This window comes from Hypomesus nipponensis, chromosome 3 (assembly GCF_054491055.1).
Source record: "Hypomesus nipponensis isolate SF chromosome 3, ASM5449105v1, whole genome shotgun sequence".
Taxonomy (NCBI): Eukaryota; Metazoa; Chordata; class Actinopteri; order Osmeriformes; family Osmeridae; genus Hypomesus; species Hypomesus nipponensis.
In genome coordinates this window covers 18,417,137-18,437,328 of record NC_140363.1, presented here as the reverse complement: position 1 = coordinate 18,437,328, position 20,192 = coordinate 18,417,137, and the positions used below count along the sequence as shown (strand labels likewise).

Genomic DNA, 20,192 nt, shown 5'->3' with positions numbered 1-20,192 from the left:
TGTTTTCGTCACAAGCAATAGCTACTTATATCCACTAGGGGGTGGGCTTTCACTTTCAAACACAGCCGTGCTCCTACCAAGGTTCATAATCTGACATACCCATCGCTCTTCTAAATATACACATACTGAGTTTAGGCCTATTTTAAGCAAAGTGGATAGCCTCTACTTAAATAAACAAAAAATAATAATAATTAATGGTTTGACTTTTCAAAATAAGAGATGGACATAGTTAAATAAGCTCTCACCAAATAGACCTACAATGATGATTAGCGATACTACCGTCCCTCCTTCGACAACGTCACAGTGAGTATAAAATATCAGCGCGAGCTCGTAAGCGCCTGTTGAGTAGGCTCGAGACTTAGAGGCGCAGTTGGAAGGACTTGATAAGGATGCAGTGCTTTTACACCAGCGGAGGTTGATGAAAGAAAAAGCTTGTGAATCATGCTATGATCGAGAACCCGTAAACTGATGAAGGAAAACGGAAGATGTAAAGGGTGTGGCAATTTGAAGGAAGACATTAAAAAACGGTTTGATGAAGAGTTAAATACGTTGATACTTTTAGGAATGATATGGATTATTCCTGGAATGCAAATCCGAATTTTACCCAGATGACAATAAATTGACAACATGGGATTCATCAGAGAAAAGGACTCCTTGACCACTTGAAAGCAAATACATACTGTAAGCGTATACGTTTAACCTGGAATTTAGTTAAAACGTTATTGAATTTCAGAAGCGTATCCAGTAAGCAAGGGCAAAGAGCAATATGCATCTTGGCAAAGCGCTTCTGTTTTTCCTCCTTTGGAACTGTGTGACTATGACTTTGTCACTATCCACATGTACCACTGTGGACATAGACCACATAAAGAAAAAGAGAGTAGAGGCGATCCGAGGACAGATTCTCAGCAAACTTAGACTGACAAGTCCGCCACAAACGGTGGGTCCAAATCAGGTACCATTTCAGGTGCTGGCCTTGTACAACAGCACGAAGGAGCTGATTGAGGAGTTGGGCAGAGACCGACAGCAAAGCTGTGGACAGGAGAACACAGAAACCGAGTACTACGCCAAAGAGATTTACAAGTTCAACATGATCAACGGCCCTTCGGAAAACAGTAAGTAGCATTTTTTTGGTCTCCAGATGTCTACGATACGATATATCTTCGGACCACGGAGAATATATTGTGGATTGATCACACCAGTGCAGAATATTAATATTAGCCTATGATGTGGGCAACCTTGTTTCCCAATCAGTGCAGGGTTGTTGAAATTCCGTTACTACAATGAAAGTCAGCAATTGAAGACATTACTATTATGTTACTAAATGGTAATGTATACTAAGTTGGAAATTGAAAAAAAGGGGCAACTTAATTTGCTAAACGCGTGAGAGAGCGATGACATTCCAGTGGAGTCGATAAAACTCCACTCAAATGCCAATGCCCCCCTATAATTTAGTAACGTATTAAACACACACACACACACACACACACACACACACACACACACACACGCACACGCACACGCACACACACACACACATATATATATATATATATATATATATATATATATATATATATATATATATAAAGAGATACACTTCTTTCAAGACTGTAAATAAAATGTTGACTAATCGTAAAATGACAACCTCTTAAAACACGTGACAGGGTAGCCTATAGGCTATGGCCAAGCGCAGTTAACGCATGGTCGAGTCTCTGACCCGTGGAAGAGTGCGCGCAATGGCGAAGGGCACAAGCAATGAACACCATTCCTCCTTCATACCTCACACTAAAGTCATGGGAACTCCCAATAGTCTGAGACATTCCTAAGGAACATTTTTCCAGGCATTCGTTCCGTCTATTGGACTATAGCAGACGTGCGCCAATTATTAAATCTGGGACAACTCCATAACCAATGGGCTACGCGTCTATTCATCCATAATGGCGTGTCAAAAAACAACCCTATAGGCCAATGCCCCTACCCATTAGCCATAGTTGTTAAATGTTCTAAAAATGTCAAGCTACAGCTTTGCATATGCAGAATGGACTGGTTTAACAGCCGCGTTCATCCTTATTGGCATTTAATGTATAAACTGCCATCAATTGATTGTTCCAATAATCAAAGTGAGAAGTTTACTGGATGGTTCTCAGTCATTCTCCAGAGAACGGGAAACTAAGTAGTAATTGGACACCTGCCCACTCACTTTAGAGGCCAGATGAGTGCATCACCATACTGTACTACTTTCCAATCAACAGGTGGTTCATGCTGTACTGTGACAGGGAACAGATCCTCCCTTGGCAACAGCACCAAGCCTCTGTATCAAATCAAATTTCTGGCTCTCCCAAAGTGCATCTGACACTTATTCAGCCATCTTGGTTTATCTTCGGTCCGAAGTAGCGAACTCCCCAAACAAACAGGAGTCTAAGAGGAGAGCTGGGTTGGTCCTGACCCTGGCACCAGGGCACATAACCCCAGCCTGACCTGCACTGCCCCATTACATGTTGTGTTATTGACACTCAATCCTCGAGCAGGATGATGCACATTCCATTAGCCTCACACATTTTGTATTCCAATTTTAGATAAATAATCATAATAATAATACAAATAATAAAACGCTTTCATATTTAATAATACTGCTCATAGTCTGATTTAACACAGAATTGCAGATTATGCCCCCAATCCAAATATGATGTAATTCATTATGTAACTAGAAGCATGACCAATCATATATGGTGTAGTACATTTAGCTACTTCAGTAGTATTGATGTCCGTTGCCCCTTTTGCATTATTCTCGCATTTGTCACTTTTTCCCAATTTAACTAAAGTAGCCTCTCCAATCTGGATAATATAAGTGGTTTTAATAAAATGCACTCAGAATGTTGATAGTATCGCCAGTGAACCAGTCACCAGAGACATACAGGGCTACTCAGTCTGTACAAACCCAGGTGTACGAAACACAAAGCCTGCTCGTCATTCACAGAGAATCCCATTACTCACGCCACTGCTGCAGTAGTAAGGTCGTCCAAAGACAGCCACTGAACCACAATGACCCCTTAAAGGAAACCACCTTTTGGTTCTCATAGTTGCAACTGATGCACATTCAGTCTGCGGAAGAGTCTTACTGTGAGTGGACCTGCTCTGGCATAAGGTAGTCATTGATGTGGACTGGAGCTGAGGACAGCACTGTTTCTGATATATTGAATAGTAGAAAAGTGATGTCATAGTGAGTCCTCTGGCTGGTTCTAAAAGACAGCCTCTATGCCGTCTCCCGGCCATTTTTCCCTCTTCATCCTTGATCAAGTGGAAAAAAGCTGTCTTGCTTCAGCAGTGAACTCCATCAGATTATCTCATCCACAGCAGTCAGCCACAGAGAGTTTACATGTGTTGGGATCTTCTCAAGACCACTGACGATGTGGAGAAACAACTTGCTCCACTGTCAGTCTACCAAAGTACATTCTTAAACCTTCACCAACCGTTCTGAAGAATAATTTGTTGCCTATCCTAAATGGGGAGTAACATTTACAAGCTTCTGTCCTCTGAAAGAGACACTACTTCCATCATTACCTGTGAAAACATCACAAACAGACAGAGTGTACTTTTGAATCCCAACATCTTTCCTGATGATTTAAATACTTCTGGAATAGCCGTTCCTGCTCTGCTTGTGCCATTTCTCTCCGGTAAACCAGGACCAGACCTCCTCAGCAGCTGCACAGCACCTGCCTCTCCACGCTTCCTATTTCCTTTGTTTACCTCCGCATAGCTGTGGAGAGACTGACATCACGGCCAGCCCCCAGGCCACAGGGCAGGGGCTGCTCTCAGGGAGCGTTTAGACAGAGCTTCTGTGTGATGTCAGCTGCCAGGGAGAAGCTCCGCGTCCACGCAGGGGCATCCCAGACACAGGAAGCCGAGGGCTGGGGTGGGGGTGGAGAGATGTCTGGGTGGACGCTTTATGAGAAGCTTTAGAGCAGAGCTATTCAAAGTCTGTCCTTAGGCCTTCCTGGCTAGGTTCGCAGGAGATCCCCCTCCTCCTGCCGCCCCAGAGGCATACCAGAAGCACGAGTCACTGTGTGAATAAGAGAAGGCACCGAGAAATGGATCATTTTATTGAATAATTCTAGGACAGAAGTACATTTCAAATGACACTACTAGATAGGCTTATGAGACGAGAGAGCGAGAGGCACAGCATGTATTTGTTCAGGCAGAAATCTAATAATAACAAGCATAATAAAAGTAAAGCAGGCTTAAGTAGGTTAATGAATTTCCTAAAACACCAGTAATTGCTGCATAAACACTTTTGGATGCAGAAGTGTCCAGTGTTACCTGAGGCTGCAGTATTGTGTGAAGGGGCCTGCGGGCCAGAGAGATGTCGCACTCCAGCTGATGTTAGAATCCTCACCTTGGCCCCCGAGCTACACATCGGATAATAGAGGAAGGGCAATGAATCACCCAGTGTATTCACTCTAATTATACCAGCAATCCTCGGCACTCACAGCCATGGAACAAATTACCTTCAGACCCTTGGCAAAAATAAGCCTCATGTGAAATCCACCTAAAACCATTGCAATGGGGAAAATGAGGTCATCCAAAAAGGAAACCAAAGACTTGATTAGAATTTCAAATCTCCTCTCAAAGTGGGGCTTTCCACCTTCTGCAAAGGGACAAAGAGGGGGTCGGCAGAGAAGGAGGATGGGAGGGTAGCTAAGGAGCACAGAACTACTAGACTCTGTGAAGATCGTGTGGAAACAGTGGACGGCTATTTGGCTTGAGATGAACACTGGGAAGATCACCTATAAATAGGGGAGGGGAGGGTTAAAAAGTGTTGGTGGAAATATTTGATACACTCAGGCTCTGTGAAATGGGGTTATAGGTCAAACAGAGTTGACCAGCGACACACAAACGAGCTACTACAGTGATAACATCTTTCCCTTCGGTTTCCGTTCTGAAAACAGATCCATAATATTCAAGGTACGTTGCTCTTGTCAACCACCAGCCAATCACAGGGTCGCTAATAAAGCTTAAGCTCGGGGTGATAAATTAGCGAGGGCTTGGCTGTAACTGAGTGTTTCCACTTGGCTTATAAAACACTGTGCTTGTTTTGCTCAACGCTGCATGCGCTCTGCCTGTTAAAATAATAAACGATTCAATGGTATTAGGCTTGAAAAAAAGAGACGACCTGGTCTTAGGAGCTTTTCAACAGGAAGGAACGCTGCTGGGACTGTGTCGCTGTGTGGCTCAGTATCATGACCAAGGCACACACTATGCTACACACGGCACCACACTATGCTACACACAGCACCACACTATGCTACACACAGCACCACACTATGCTACACACAGCACCACACTATGCTACACACAGCACCACACTATGCTACACACAGCACCACACTCTGCTACACACAGCACCACTCACTGCTACACACAGCACCACACTATGCTACACAGCACCACTCACTGCTACACACAGCACCACACTATGCTACACACAGCACCACACTATGCTACACACAGCACCACACTATGCTACACACAGCACCACACTCTGCTACACACAGCACCACTCACTGCTACACACAGCACCACACTATGCTACACAGCACCACTCACTGCTACACACAGCACCACACTATGCTACACACAGCACCACACTATGCTACACACAGCACCACACACTGCTACACACAACACCACACTATGCTACACACAGCACCACACACTGCTACACACAGCACCACACTATGCTACACACAGCACCACACACTGCTACACACAGCACCACACTATGCTACACACAGCACCACACACTGCTACACACAGCACCACACTATGCTACACACAGCACCACACACTGCTACACACAGCACCACACACTGCTACACACAGCACCGCACTCTGCTACACACAGCACCACACTCTGCTACACACAGCACCACACACTGCTACACACAGCACCACACATTAAGCTACACACAGCACCACACTATGCTACACACAGCACCACACACTGCTACACACAGCACCACACTTTGCTACACACAGCACCACACACTGCTACACACAGCACCACACACTAAGCTACACACAGCACCACACACTGCTATACACAGCACCACACACTAAGCTACACACAGCACCACACACTGCTACACACAGCACCACACACTGCTACACACAGCACCACACATTAAGCTACACACAGCACCACACTATGCTACACACAGCACCACACACTGCTACACACAGCACCACACTCTGCTACACACAGCACCACACACTGCTACACACAGCACACACACCACACACTGCTACACACAGCTACACACTGCTACACACAGCACCACACAACGTTTAGACAAAAACGTGTTTTCTTATTTTATTTTTTTACTATCAATCTGATAGTTTGATAAAACCTATCAATCACTGAGACCTCTAGTTACTACGATACACCAAGTAAACATCCCGAACCCACCAACCCCTCCACATACCGGAGGATCTCAGCCCTGTGGGTCAGGTATGGGATGGTTCCGGCCCAAGCCTGCACATGTTCCCAGCCTGGCCGCATGCGTCCAGGGAATGCTTGGCTGCGTCCTGGCCCTCGCAGCACCTGTTGAGCTCCACAGCAGAGCGGGAGGGAGGGAGGGAGGGGGGTCCTGCCTTCTCCATCCAGCCTGTTCCCCCAGCACATGGGACATTTGGTTTTCATTTCATGACTTCAACTTGTTGCTAACTCGGACCGTACAAAGCACAAACAGATGGTGCACGGCCTCGCTGGGCTCACTCTGACTCGGTAGAAACGGTTAAGAGAAGTTTGTTTTTCAATCAAGGGTCTCGGTAGGTCCAAACGTTACATAAGATATACTACAGCGTCAGGGTATGTTGAGAATCACAACAGCCAAGATCGCACTGTAAAAAACCCAGCACACCATGATTGGATGAGGAGAGGACAGCTATGAATTGGAGGGAATATATAGGACAAAGGTTAACTCTACCAAGATCACACAGAGATGACAGTCAGGTCATAGTCCTCCACTGTGCACAGTCACCTTCTTCATTTCCCCTAAATCATTCCTGCCCCACAAATAACCAATCTTATTGTCCCCTACAGATGACCTCTCTTATTGTCCCCTACAGATGACCTCTCTTATTGTCCCCTACAGATGACCTCTCTTATTGTCCCCTACAGATGACCTCTCTTATTGTCCCCTACAGATGACCTCTCTTATTGTCCCCTACAGATGACCTCTCTTATTGTCCCCTACAGATGACCTCTCTTATTGTCCCCTACAGATGACCTCTCTTATTGTCCCCTACAGATGACCTCTCTTATTGTCCCCTACAGATGACCTCTCTTATTGTCCCCTACAGATGACCTCTCTTATTGTCCCCTACAGATGACCTCTCTTATTGTCCCCTACAGATGACCTCTCTTATTGTCCCCTACAGATGACCTCTCTTATTGTCCCCTACAGATGACCTCTCTTATTGTCCCCTACAGATGACCTCTCTTATTGTCCCCTACAGATAACCTCTCTTATTGTCCCCTACAGATGACCTCTCTTATTGTCCCCTACAGATGACCTTTCTTATTGTTCCCTACAGATGACCTGTCTTACTGTCCTAAGAGCTTCACCTCCAAGGTGTTCCGCTTCAATGTCTCTGCCATGGAGAAGAACTCCACCAACCTGTTCCGGGCGGAGTTCCGCGCCCTGCGTGTTCCAAACCCCAGCGCCCAGAGGAACGAGCAGAGGATTGAGCTGTACCAGGTGTGTGATCCGACCATACGTCCGTTCCCGCCGAGAACGTGGGAGTCTAGGGGGGCTGTGGTCCTGTGGCCCTCTGACCCTCATGGGTCTATAAGTCTACAAAGAAAAAGTGAAAACATTTATATCAGGGCCCCCAAACTCCAAAAGTGCTGATCATTATTCCATGTGCCTGGAGCCAAATGGATTCTACATAAGTCCATTTATACAAATTTAAGACCACGCTACAGCCGTCTCAGAGAAGGTCTACATTACCAGTCTCTCCTTTCATAGCTGTCAATCACACAGAAACTGTCCGTCTGCCTTTTCTTTGAGGGATTCAAACACTTGCACCTGTGTTTGCGTGTTTGTGTGGTCCTGTGTGTTCTTCTGAGGCGTGTATGTTGGTGAGATGTGTTTGTGAGGGGTGGCGGGGATGGATTTCTGCTCACTTTCCTTGTGAGTCTCCCGTGAGACGCTGGGAGCAGTGATCAGGTTCCAACATTTCCTGCCAGGGAGACAAGCGTGTCTGGTCTGCACTCTGCCTGGGAGGCGGGCTCTGGCCTGGGCTGGGCACAGACTGTCAGGCCCCCAGATTGTTTCCAGGAGCCTCTGGAGGAGATAGAGGCCGGCTGAGCCTCTGGAGGAGATAGAGGCCGGCTGAGCCTCTGGAGGAGATAGAGGCCGGCTGATTCTCTGGAGGAGATAGAGGCCGGCTGAGTCTCTGGAGGAGATAGAGGCCGGCTGAGTCTCTGGAGGAGATAGAGGCCGGCTGAGCCTCTGGATAGAGGCCGGCTGAGTCTCTGGAGGAGATAGAGGCCAGCTGAGCCTCTGGAGGAGTGAACGAGGCCGCTCACCCCCACACATGAGCTGGGAGCTGATTGGCAGAGGCTGGCGTTGGCGGCGCAGGGTCCCCCGTTCCCACAGGAAGCCAGATTAGATGCTGACAGTGTTCAGGAACCCGGTTATCCAGCACTGCTGTGGGCCTGGCCGCTGGGGCCCCCTGCTACACTGGCCTCTCCTAACAGATAAGACTCTTTGTTCACAGAAATGTTAGGTGCTGTTATAAGAGAATGTGGATCTCCCCCCCCCAAAAAAAACTAGTCTCCTCAGTCCAGCTGCTCTGAGCTCTTCTGTCTCTTGTTCCGCAGGTCCTGTAAATACGAGCTGTTTTGAGTGAGCAGGTCAGAAGCACGCTTGTGACACACTCAGCTCCTCCTCCTGACTGGTGTGGCGGGTGGAAGCCCCAGCCTTCAGCTTCCCAGTAGAAGTCTGAGGTGCTGTTGTGAGCGACAGCCAGGTTCAGTGGAAGTCTGAGGTGCTGTTGTGAGCGACAGCCAGGTTCAGTGGAAGTCTGAGGTGCTGTTGTGAGGGACAGCCAGGTTCAGTGGAAGTCTGAGGTGCTGTTGTGAGGGACAGCCAGGTTCAGTGGAAGTCTGAGGTGCTGTTGTGAGGGACAGCCAGGTTCAGTGGAAGTCTGAGGTGCTGTTGTGAGCAACAGCCAGGTTCAGTGGAAGTCTGAGGTGCTGTTGTGAGGGACAGCCAGGCTCTTAGCAGCAGAAGGGCACCACACAGGCATTCACATGCAGAATGGGGATATCAACACAGGGAGTCACTTTTTCCATGAGAAGACATTTGGCCCAGGGCATCCCAGAGAGTCTGTCTCAGACGTCGCTGGCTGGATAGCTGTCTAGTGTGTGTGTGTGTGTGAGTGTGTGTGCATGTCTGGATGTGTGTGTGTGTGTGTGTGTGCATGTGTGTAAGGGAGACAAAGAATAAACAGGAGAACTAGGTTGTGCAGCTGGGTCACTCTTTCACCTCTTCCTGGCAGATTCTCAAACCAGACAACCCCATCGCCAAGCAGCGCTACATTGGAGGCAAGAACGTCCTGACCAAAGGAACTCCAGAGTGGATCTCCTTCGACGTCACAGAGACGGTCAGAGAGTGGCTCATGTACCGGGGTAAGAGACCAGCCCTCCCTCTATCACCAGATGGTGCTCATCAAAACATGAGCCAATGGGTGTTGGAAAGTTCATCGGGATTAAGGAAAAATGGCCTCAAAAATTCTCTCTCCTCTTCTGATCCGTGTGCTTTCGTTCCTCCTCAGACACCAACCGGGGGCTGGAAGTGAGCGTGCACTGCCCCTGCCACACCTTCAGTCCCAACGGAGACATCATCGACAACATCAACGAGGTGCTGGAGGTCAAGTTCAAAGGTGAGCCGAAACAGGAAGATCTGCTTTCTTCTTCTTCTGAACCTCCAGGCTTTTTTTTCCTGTCACCAGAAACCAGCCATCTACTGCACGGCTCCGTCTTGTAGAATTTTCCGAAGCTCATCACAGCCCTTCTCTCCTTTCTTATGAGGACCGGAGTAAAAGGCCCCTCTGAAGTCTTATCCAGTGAACATGTGCCTCTAGAGCTGATACTTATTTGATGCTTTTTTCATTGAAGTTAATGGTTTTCCTTTCTGAGAAGGAGAGAGGGAGAGAGACAGAGGGAGGGAGACAGGGAGAGGGAGACAGAGAGAGGGAGAGAGAGAGACAGGGAGAGAGACAGAGAGAGATACAGACCATGGGAACACAATTGGTCTGGTATCTCACTTAACATGGAGGCCCCTCGTCCCCTGGTCCTGCCTGGCTTCCCCGCAAGGAATGTGCTGCCACGGCTCTCAGACGCTTGGCCCCAAACTAAAGAGAGAGGGGCGTCCAGATCCACCGGCAGCGTCTCTCCTGGGAACCCCACTGCTTTAGCTATCAGGGGCAGATTGGCTGAGCAGACACTGGCCCGGGGGGAGGAGGAAGGAGAGGATGAGGGACTGGAGGGATGAGGGGGAGGAGGGAGGGGATGAGGGACTGAGGTGATGAGGGGGAGGAGGGAGGGGATGAGGGACTGAGGTGATGAGGGGGAGGAGGGAGGGGATGAGGGACTGAGGTGATGAGGGGGAGGAGGGAGGGGATGAGGGACTGGAGGGATGAGAGACTGGTTGAAGGAGGGGATGAGAGACTGGAGCTGGGGGATGATGAACAGGGGGGGCAGGAGAGGCCTGGAGCTCTCAGACTGGAGAGATAGTGGCCACATCACTGGGAAACTCTCCGTCGAGAAGTCTGGCCGATAGTAAGACTAACCTCCTTCTCTCCTACCCTGGATCAGTTGGGCATTATGTGCCATGCCGTACAGTACTGTAGGACCTTCAGAAAGGTTCAGACGTACCTTTAACACCTCCTGTGTCCTCCTGCAGGCATGGACGGGGACTACGAGGATCCGATCCGCCTGGACATGAGCCGCCTGAAGAAGCAGAAGGAGCAGCTGTACCCTCATCTCATCCTGATGATGCTCCCGCCTCACAGGGTGGACACACACACCTCCCGCCGGCGCAAGCGGGCGCTCGACACCAACTACTGCTTCTCGTAAGGAAACCTCTCTTCTCTTCAGCCGTCGACACAGACTCGGAGCGCGAGGGGGATTGTTTCCCCCACCCCCCCAAAGGACACAACAGATCGAGTGAGATCTCACAAACGGCAGTATTACTTCTCTAGTTTTGCACGAGTGTGTTAAGCACGGAAAATACGCTTGTTAATCAGAAAGGGAAGCATGGCAGAGGCATTAGCAACCTGATACAAGCTGAGATCTGTGTGGAGCGGGGAGGCAGGGAGCTCTCCTCCTCCTCCCTCTCTCCTCCTCCTGTTTTCCTCCCCCTCCTCTCCTCATCCTGTTCTCCTCCCCCTCCTCCTCTCATCCCCCTCCTCCTCTTCCTCCACGTCTCCTCCTCCTCCTCCTCCCCCTCCTCTCTTCCTCCTCCTCCCCCTCCACCACCCCCTCCTCTCCTCCTCCTCCCCCTCCTCTTCCCCCTCTCCTCCCCCTCCTCCCCCTCCTGTCCTCCTCCCCCTCTCTTCCTCCCCTCCACCCCCTCCCCCTCCTCTCTTCCTCCCCCTCCACCCCCTCCTCTCCTCCCCCTCCTCTCCCCCTCCTCTCCTCCTCCCCCTCCTCTCCTCCCCCTCCTCTCTTCCTCCCCCTCTTCTCCCCCTCCTCCACCCCCTCCCCCTCCTCCTCCCAGCACGGCGTCCTCACAGCCCAGGACTCCCTGTCAGCCTGAGGCCCTCAGGTCTCGGCACCCAGACACCTGGGCTGACTCCAAGAGGGAAAATAAGGACACACCTACCAGTGGAATTTCTGAATCTCTTCTCTCTCAGGCGGATCAGATGTAGGGAAATGGACTCCAGTCTCTAAAAGGGCTTTCTCATGCTCAGGATAGATGTCATTCCCTCTTTTCCCTTCCTCTCACCTCCCTCCTTCTCTCTCTCACTCACTCTCTCTGTCTCTCACCTTCTACCTCTCTATCTCACTTCCTTTCACCTCTCCCTCTTTCTCACCTCCCTCTCACCTTCTCTCTCTCCCTCTCTCTCTCCCGCTGCAGTAACTATGAGGAGAACTGCTGTGTGCGTCCCCTGTACATTGATTTCCGCCAGCATCTGGGCTGGAGGTGGATCCACGAGCCTAAGGGATACTACGCCAACTTCTGTTCCGGGCCCTGTCCCTACCTGCGCAGCGCCGACACCACACACAGTTCCGTGAGTTGTCTTCCCTGAAACTTCTCAACCCCTTTTCTGTGGCGACTTGACAGCCTCCCTCGTCACACAGCAGAACGAGAGCAGCGGAGGAGGGAGCGAGACGACACAATGTGAAGTTATGTTGTTGCGTTTGATTTGACTCCTGTCTCCCCCCCCAGCTGCTGAGCCTGTACAACACCCTGAACCCCGAGGCCTCCGCCTCCCCCTGCTGTGTGCCTCAGGACCTGGAGCCCCTCACCATCCTCTACTACGTGGGCCGCACCCCCAAGGTGGAGCAGCTCTCCAACATGATCGTCAAGTCCTGCAAGTGCAGCTAGGGCCTGAGGCCCTGGAGCCAGTGGAGGCCCAGCACAGGGGGGGGAGGGGGGGATGACGGGGGGGGCAGGGTGCCATGCAGCCCCCTCCATGGGTGCCTCTGTCCGCCCTCACACCTATCCACCCCCCTACCCCCGCCTCAGTCCTTAGCCCTGCAGGGAGACGCAGCCCACTACTTTACCCACAATCCCTGGCGGTATGGTCATGTGACCTTTTCCAACTCCACTCCCCTAATCTGCGACCTCAAAGCCATCAGAACTTTGTAGTGGCCTGAAACTTTTTTTTTTTTTTTTTTTTTACCTCACAATTTTCCTCATAGTTGTTTTATAATTCAGCATTTTGAACTGCTTATAAATCTTTGCCACAGGCATTCAAATACAACTTTTGACACGAGGAAAACAACAGACTTTCTACTCACCAAGACCACTGTGTCCTCCAGGACAGATGGCTGTAGAACAGAGCCTGACTGCTAAGGTGGTCTGGACTCACCAAGCATGCGTCGCTGTGGGTACACACACCTGTGTTTTGTAAAGCAAGCCATCATGTTGACTGGAGGGAGCCGTTATGTTGTCTGGAGGGCTTAGTCCTCCACGCACCGCAGACTGGCTCATCCCTGCTGGATCATAGAGCTGCGTTCACTTCCCCCTGCTCATCTAGACTCATGCTGGACTGGATACAGAATATCTTAGGAAAAAAAAATACAAAATGCTGGAAAACAACTTTATTCAAAATCGTATTTTCATGTTTACCTCTGTTATGCAACAGAGTCATGTTTTAGGGATTATTAGGGATCATCTGAAATGAGGAAGACTTTTCTGTTATACATGATGATGTATGTCACAAAGTGAACACTTCACTAGATCACAAAACTGTAAATGTTTTTGTTGCTATTACTCTTAAATCACATTTCTTTTTTAATTAAAAATGGTCTTTGACAAAGACATTCGTCATTTGTTTTATTCCCCAGAGGGTTCTAATGATCTTGTCAATGCATTCGAACCAGAACTGACTTCTGAAACAATCTGAATATACTGTATCAGGAAAAGTGACTCTTAGTAAACCTTTTTTATTACAAAATATTTAACAACACGTACAGAGAGTGGCATGATTGATGTGTGTACAGCAGGACCTGGAGCTGGTCTACTCACTGACTCACTAGGGTTATGTCACAGCATGCTTAATACTGTAGAAATATGCATTAGCAATACAAATTCATTTAAAAACACTGACACTAACATTACAGTGTCAAACGTTACAAACTTTTTTTTAAATAGCTTTTAAAAACACTAATAATACATGTGCTACTGTAGAAATCTTCAAAGTACATTACAATCTTCACATACTTTGAGTTACAAATAGATCATTTGGTCTCGGAATGGAGTAAAAACATAAAACAAATTCCAGTGTTTTCATCAACACCAAAAAAAACTGTCAGAAAAGTGAAATCTTCATCAAACTGTTTTTTAGGCCTATGACATCATCGATGTCACCCTGAGCATGTGCACTCATGGACAGATGGTCCAGCCCACTGAGGAAGGCAGCACAGGCTGCAGCAGCACAGGCTGCAGCAGCACAGGCTGGAGCAGCCCAGGCTGGAGCAGCACAGGCTGCAGCAGCACAGGCTGCAGCAGCACAGGCTGCAGCAGCACAGGCTGCAGCAGCACAGGCTGCAGCAGCACAGGCTGCAGCAGCACAGGCTGCAGCAGCACAGGCTGCAGCTCCCCTGACTGAGCACAGGAACCAGGACTCACTCTCACTCTTTATGCATTTAATACACCAACAATTCATTTAATGCATTTAATACACTTCATCATTTCCTTGAATGCATTTAATACACTTCAACATTACATTTAGTGCATTTAATGCACTGAAATATACTAACAATCTGCCATCTAAACCCCCCCTACGCGTATGTAGGTCTTGAGAGTACCCTATCCATTTAAAGCACTCCAAAACCATGACTGGAAAACCTGGTCAAAACACAGTCTACAGTAGGCTACGCTGTGTCTATGTGTGTGTGTGTGTGTGTGAGCGTGTGTGTGTGAGTGTGTGCTTGCGTGTGATTTATCCTGCAGGACAACAACAGTGGTATAACAGATAAGGGAAAGTAGGCAAGATGCTAATTCAAACATTCAAGTGTTGTCAGGTCACGTCCAGCCAGGACCCTCAGCCCCCCAGGAACAGACACACCCTGCGTGGACTGACCTGGGTCTGTAGTCAGGAGACACACCCTGCGTGGACTGACCTGGGTCTGTAGTCAGGAGACACACCCTGCGTGGACTGACCTGGGTCTGTAGTAGGAGGGAGGGGGCGAGGGAGAGGGCGAGGGAGGGGGGGAGGGAGGGGGTGAGGGAAGGGGCGAGGGAGGGGGTGAGGGAGGGGGTGAGGGAAGGGGCGAGGGAGGGGGTGAGGGAGGGGCGAGGGAGGGGGCGAGGGAGGGGGGGAGGGAGGGGGCGAGGGAAGGGGCGAGGGAAGGGGCGAGGGAGGGGGTGAGGGAGGGGGTGAGGGAGGGGGGAGGGAGGGGGCGAGGGAAGGGGCGAGGGAGGGGGTGAGGGAGGGGGTGAGGGAGGGGGCAAGGGAGGGGGTGAGGGAGGGGGCGAGGTAGGGGGCGAGGGAGGGGGTGAGGGAGGGGGCGAGGGAGGGGGTGAGGGAAGGGGTGAGGGAGGGGGCGAGGGAAGGGGTGAGGTAGTGTGGAGTTGCAGTGCAGAGTTGAAACTGCCTCACCTTAAAAGAGACACTGGCCAACTAAAATACAGTAGCTCCATCTCAGATGCAGTAGAAAGCCTGTCCCTGGGTGAGCCTGTCCCTGGGTGAGCCTGTCCCTGGGTGAGCCTGCCCCTGGGTGAGCCTGTCCCTGGGTGAGCCTGTCCCTGGGTGAGCCTGTCCCTGGGTGAGCCTGTCCCTGGGTGAGCTGAGCAGAATCCAGAGCCTTCTGCCACGGTGCCACAGCGCTCAGAGGGGCTTAGGCAAGCAGCTGTTACACGGTGTCTGTCACTGGAACCTTTCCGTAGCATCAAGAAGCAACAGGGCGAATGAATAGGAGAACTGTTGGTAGGAGAGGGGCAAGGGGGTGGGGTAGCAGGGCTAAGGTGGGGGCCAGGGGTGGTTTGGGCGAGGGCGAGGGGGAGAGCAGGCCATCAGGAAGTGTTTGGCAGCTCAGTGCAGCTCAACGCTGCCTGAAGTCAAAGCTGAGCCTGCACCGGCCCAACCCACCAGCTGCTCTACTGCAGACGACCACACAGAGCTGCTGTGAGCTGGAGGACACACCCCGCCCCGCACCCACAGGGGGCCTGTGGTCACATGCAGAGACACCTCGGAGGGCCGGAGGGAGGAGGGCCGCAGGGTGGAGGGCTGGAGGGTGGAGGGCCGGAGGGAGGAGGGCCGCAGGGTGGAGGGCTGGAGGGTGGAAGGCCGGAGGGAGGAGGGCCGGAGGGAGGAGGGCCGCAGGGTGGAGGGCTGCAGGGTGGAGGGCTGCAGGGTGGAGGGCCACAGGGTGGAGGGCCACAGGGTGGAGGGCCACAGGGAGGAGGGCCACAGGGAGGAGGGCCACAGGGTGGAGGGCTGCAGGGTGGAGGGCCGCAGGGTGGAGGGCCGCAGGGTGGAGGGCTGGGGTTCCCTCGCTGTCATCTGGGCCTGGAGCCCTGGCCCTGGAACAGCTTACTGTACATGGACAGACCTGTGGACACACACACACACACACACTATGACTCTGCGGATCTTCATGCCTTCATACCTGGGCTATTTTTACTTTTCGTGCTTATATCACTCCTCTGAGAATGACGTTTACTGTATTTCCATTCATGTTATGTTTTTTTACTGATGTTGTTATTATACTGCATATGCAGTAGACAATTTAAACAGAATGAACAAGGAACTAGTTAAAAAAAAAAAAACAGCCTCACCCCCTTTTACCCCTCACCTCTTCAGCCCCTCACCCCCTCACCCCTGCCTCTCTAGCATATCGCCTGGCCCAGCGCCAGGCATCCAGTAGAAAAGGAATTCCAAGTCCAGTTGGCCTGCCGTGTTTGTGCTTCCAGACAGTATTCCCTTTCATTCCCTCTCGACAGACTCTGTTTATTTTGGTGCTCTTTTACACCGTGGAGCCTGACTGAGCTGGAAAACGAAAACATCTCCCTGACTTCCAATCTGATGACATGACCGCTGGAAGGAGCTTCTTCTAGCTCAGCAAAAGGCAGAATGAAGACTGACCTTGTCTCTCTCCAGGCTAACGCAGACACACACACAATGATAAACTAACTCTTGCGAAACAAACAAACCTTGTAACGTGACCATAAAAAGAGCTGGGGAGGAAGAACTGTCAGGAGAGAAAAAAAATACAAATATATATATATATATATATATATATATATATATATATATATATATATATATATATATATATATATATATATATATGAAAAAGAGTCCAATAAACTATATTGGGATATCTTTTAAAGCAGAACTGGGTAATAACGGTATAATCTTGTTTACACTCACAAAGCAAAGCAGTGTACACAGTGCCATGAATACAAGTCCAATGGAGTGAAACCGTTCTGCTGTTTCCATGGAAGCAGAGGAAGAGGTAGACTATTACTCCTGACATGATACGTTTTCAGTTAAAGAAGCTAACAGAAAGCACCAATCACTCCGCTTCTCTGTTTACCCCGAAAACTTCTGAGAGGAGGATTTCAAACACACAGCCAATACATATGTATTTTCATAGACATTGATTGGTTTACATCAAAACCACCATGAAAAAAATTACTTTTAAGTGCCGCAAGGGCAACAGGGGAAGGAGAGAAGAGAGAGAGGCAGAGACGGAGAGCGAGGAGAGAGGAGCGAGGAGAAGAGAGAGCGTGTGTGATGGATGAGAGTTGACAGCTGATCAGAGAGAATGCTGTCTGTTTGGACCCCGTCTAACTCCCTGTCAGAGTCGATCAGAGGAAGCCAGTCATCTCAGCACAAAGGGACACCAGGCAGGCAAAAACCTCTGATACGCTCTTAAGCTCCACAAAGGCTGCCCCCCCTCTGAAAACAAGCCGCCCCCAACACCGGTCCCTCCAACACTGTTCTGGTGAGCTCTGGCTCCAGTGTAGAGCCAAACCTGGCTTGTTAACTGGTTCTGGTCCTGAGACTTTTGTTGTTTCTTCTCCTCACGCTCTCCTTCTCTCTTTCTTCTCTGCTCTCTCCTCCAGTCAGGAGCAGAGCAGCCCTCTCTCTCTCTCCCCCCACCCCCCCTCCATTCCCTCAACGACGGAAAAAATGCATTCATGAAATTCAGGAGCTGTTCCCCTCGGATCCAGGTACAGTTATTGATGAGTTTATAAGATGTTTGTTAAGCTGCGCCAACCTTCATACTTTAAGGAAAGAAAAGTGACACAGAAAGAAAGAAATGTTCTGGGTGAAGACAAGTACGTACGTACACACACACACACACCAACACACAGCCCGAGGTTGGTGCATTGCTAGTCTTTCTCCAGCGTGGTGTAGCTGCCCCTGCAGTGTGGGAGCAGCCTCAGTGTGACTCGTGTGATGGATGATGCGATACGCTAACGTAAACGTAGCTGGACGATGGAAAACCCCCTTGATCAGACAAACAGATGTGCATCCACCCAAACTGCTTCATATCACTGCTACAGTCCAGTCATAAACTCAACAGCTTCCACAACCCCCCCCCCCCCTTCCATCTCCGGGGTGGAAAGAGTTGTGTAACAGAGAGACGAGAGGACACACACACACAGGAGGCATGAAGGCCAAATCTTAACAAAGGTCCAGTCTAGGCTGGGCCTGCTGACTGAACCCCTGCTGTGCAGTGGAGGGACTGCTGGGAACCCTGGGTCCAGGTCTGGGTGTCTGGATGAGGGGTAAGTGTACCCTGCCCCTGGCCCAAACCACGTCTGTTTCCCAGCCCTGGACCCCCATCAGAGAGGCATCGCACCACCGTGGACCCCCATCAGAGAGGCATCGCACCACCTTGGACCCCCTTCAGAGAGGCATCGCACCACCCTGGACCCCCTTCAGAGAGGCATCGCACCACCCTGGACCCCTTCAGAGAGGCATCGCACCACCCTGGACCCCTTCAGAGAGGCATCGCACCACCCTGGACCCCTTCAGAGAGGCATCGCACCCCCTCACCCTCCAGGACACTCCTGACCTCTGTCTACATGGAGCGCACAAGTTCACACCGCAGGTTACTGTTTGGTTAACTACTGTTGTGGTTTAGCTGACTGTGGGGTGGATGGATCCCGCTGGCCAGATCCAGTCAGTCAGTCTCACAGCTCAGGGAACACCAGATCCAGTCAGTCAGTCTCACAGCTCAGGGAACACCAGATCCAGTCAGTCAGTCTCACAGCTCAGGGAACACCAGATCCAGTCAGTCAGTCTCACAGCTCAGGGAACACCAGAACCAGTCAGTCAGTCTCACAGCTCAGGGAACACCAGATCCAGTCAGTCAGTCTCACAGCTCAGGGAACACCAGATCCAGTCAGTCAGTCTCACAGCTCAGGGAACACCAGATCCAGTCAGTCAGTCTCACAGCTCAGGGAACACCAGAACCAGTCAGTCACACAGCTCAGGGAACACCAGAACCAGTCAGTCAGTCAGTCTCACAGCTCAGGGAACACCAGAACCAGTCAGTCTCACAGCTCAGGGAACACCAGAACCAGTCAGTCAGTCAGTCTCACAGCTCAGGGAACATTCCCCGGGCGCTTCAGCTCTTCTGCAGTTACAAAGATAGTGAATCCTGAAGAGGCATTGCTGGACAACGCTGTTGCTTGGTGACGTGTGCCCTGGAAAGGTCGTCGCTCATGACCTTTGCCTCTGCTGGCAGATCCGGTTCACGGGGGAAACAGGATAAAAATATCTGGCAGGTGCTGTTAGAACCCTCAGGGGTGGAATGACCAGGATGTCTGGCTGGGATCACCAACACCAGCAGGGAGACGCCAGGATATCTGCCCAGTAACTACACCTACCAATAGGAAGAGGTTTGTATGTGCGTGTGACTGTGAGCGCATGAATGTGTCCGTGAGCATGTGAGTGTGTGTGAGTGTGTGTGTGTGAGTGAGCGTGTGTGTGTGTGTGTGAGTGTGTGTGTGTGTGTGCTCTGTGAACAGGACAGTGTCAGACCCACCTGCTCCCCCACACGTCCCCTCGTGGACCACCTGCTGACCAGCAGACATGCTGCTCCCGCTGGCTGGGCCATCTGACGAGACGAGCCTGGAGACAGAGAGGAGGACGGGGGCATGAGAGACAAGACCAGCCCTGCCTGGAGACAGAGAGGAGGACGGGGGCATGAGAGACAAGACCAGCCCTGCCTGGGGACAGACAGGAGGGCGGGGGCATGAGAGACAAGACCAGCCCTGCCTGGGGACAGACAGGAGGGCGGGGGCATGAGAGACAAGACCAGCCCTGCCTGGGGACAGACAGGAGGGCGGGGGCATGAGAGACAAGACCAGCCCTGCCTGGGGACAGAGAGGAGGACGGGGGCATGAGAGACAAGACCAGCCCTGCCTGGGGACAGAGAGGAGGACGGGGGCATGAGAGACAAGACCAGCCCTGCCTGGGGACAGAGAGGA

At 50.7% G+C, this 20,192-nt stretch overlaps 2 protein-coding genes across 2 annotated transcripts in view; one reads left to right on the top strand and one right to left on the bottom strand.

Annotated features, from left to right (window-relative positions):
• The first annotated feature begins 329 nt into the window (after positions 1-329).
• Positions 330-13,557, top strand: tgfb3 (transforming growth factor, beta 3). The gene is made up of 7 exons (XM_084681482.1): positions 330-1,112; positions 7,597-7,760; positions 9,568-9,697; positions 9,844-9,951; positions 10,974-11,142; positions 12,150-12,303; positions 12,462-13,557. The coding sequence occupies exons 1-7, from the start codon at positions 767-769 to the stop codon at positions 12,618-12,620; spliced, it is 1,230 nt and encodes a 409-aa protein (XP_084537608.1). The 5' UTR covers positions 330-766; the 3' UTR covers positions 12,621-13,557.
• A 1,697-nt stretch (positions 13,558-15,254) lies between these two features.
• Positions 15,255-20,192, bottom strand: part of ttll5 (tubulin tyrosine ligase-like family, member 5) — a 53,659-nt gene continuing 48,721 nt past the window's right edge. The window contains 2 exon segments of the mRNA XM_084681479.1: positions 15,255-16,294; positions 19,748-19,833. Of these exon segments, the coding sequence (XP_084537605.1) occupies positions 16,242-16,294; positions 19,748-19,833 (139 nt within the window). The 3' untranslated portion in view covers positions 15,255-16,241.

What these genes read in the sequence shown, in the direction of transcription:
- tgfb3 (XM_084681482.1), top strand. Translation starts at nt 767, where the DNA reads ATGCATCTTGGCAAAGCGCTTCTGTTTTTCCTCCTTTGGAACTGTGTG. An exon ending in AGAGTGGCTCATGTACCGGG is followed by an intron (nt 9,698 to 9,843) that starts GTAAGAGACCAG and finishes GTTCCTCCTCAG; the next exon opens with ACACCAACCGGGGGCTGGAA. An exon ending in CCGACACCACACACAGTTCC is followed by an intron (nt 12,304 to 12,461) that starts GTGAGTTGTCTT and finishes CTCCCCCCCCAG; the next exon opens with CTGCTGAGCCTGTACAACAC.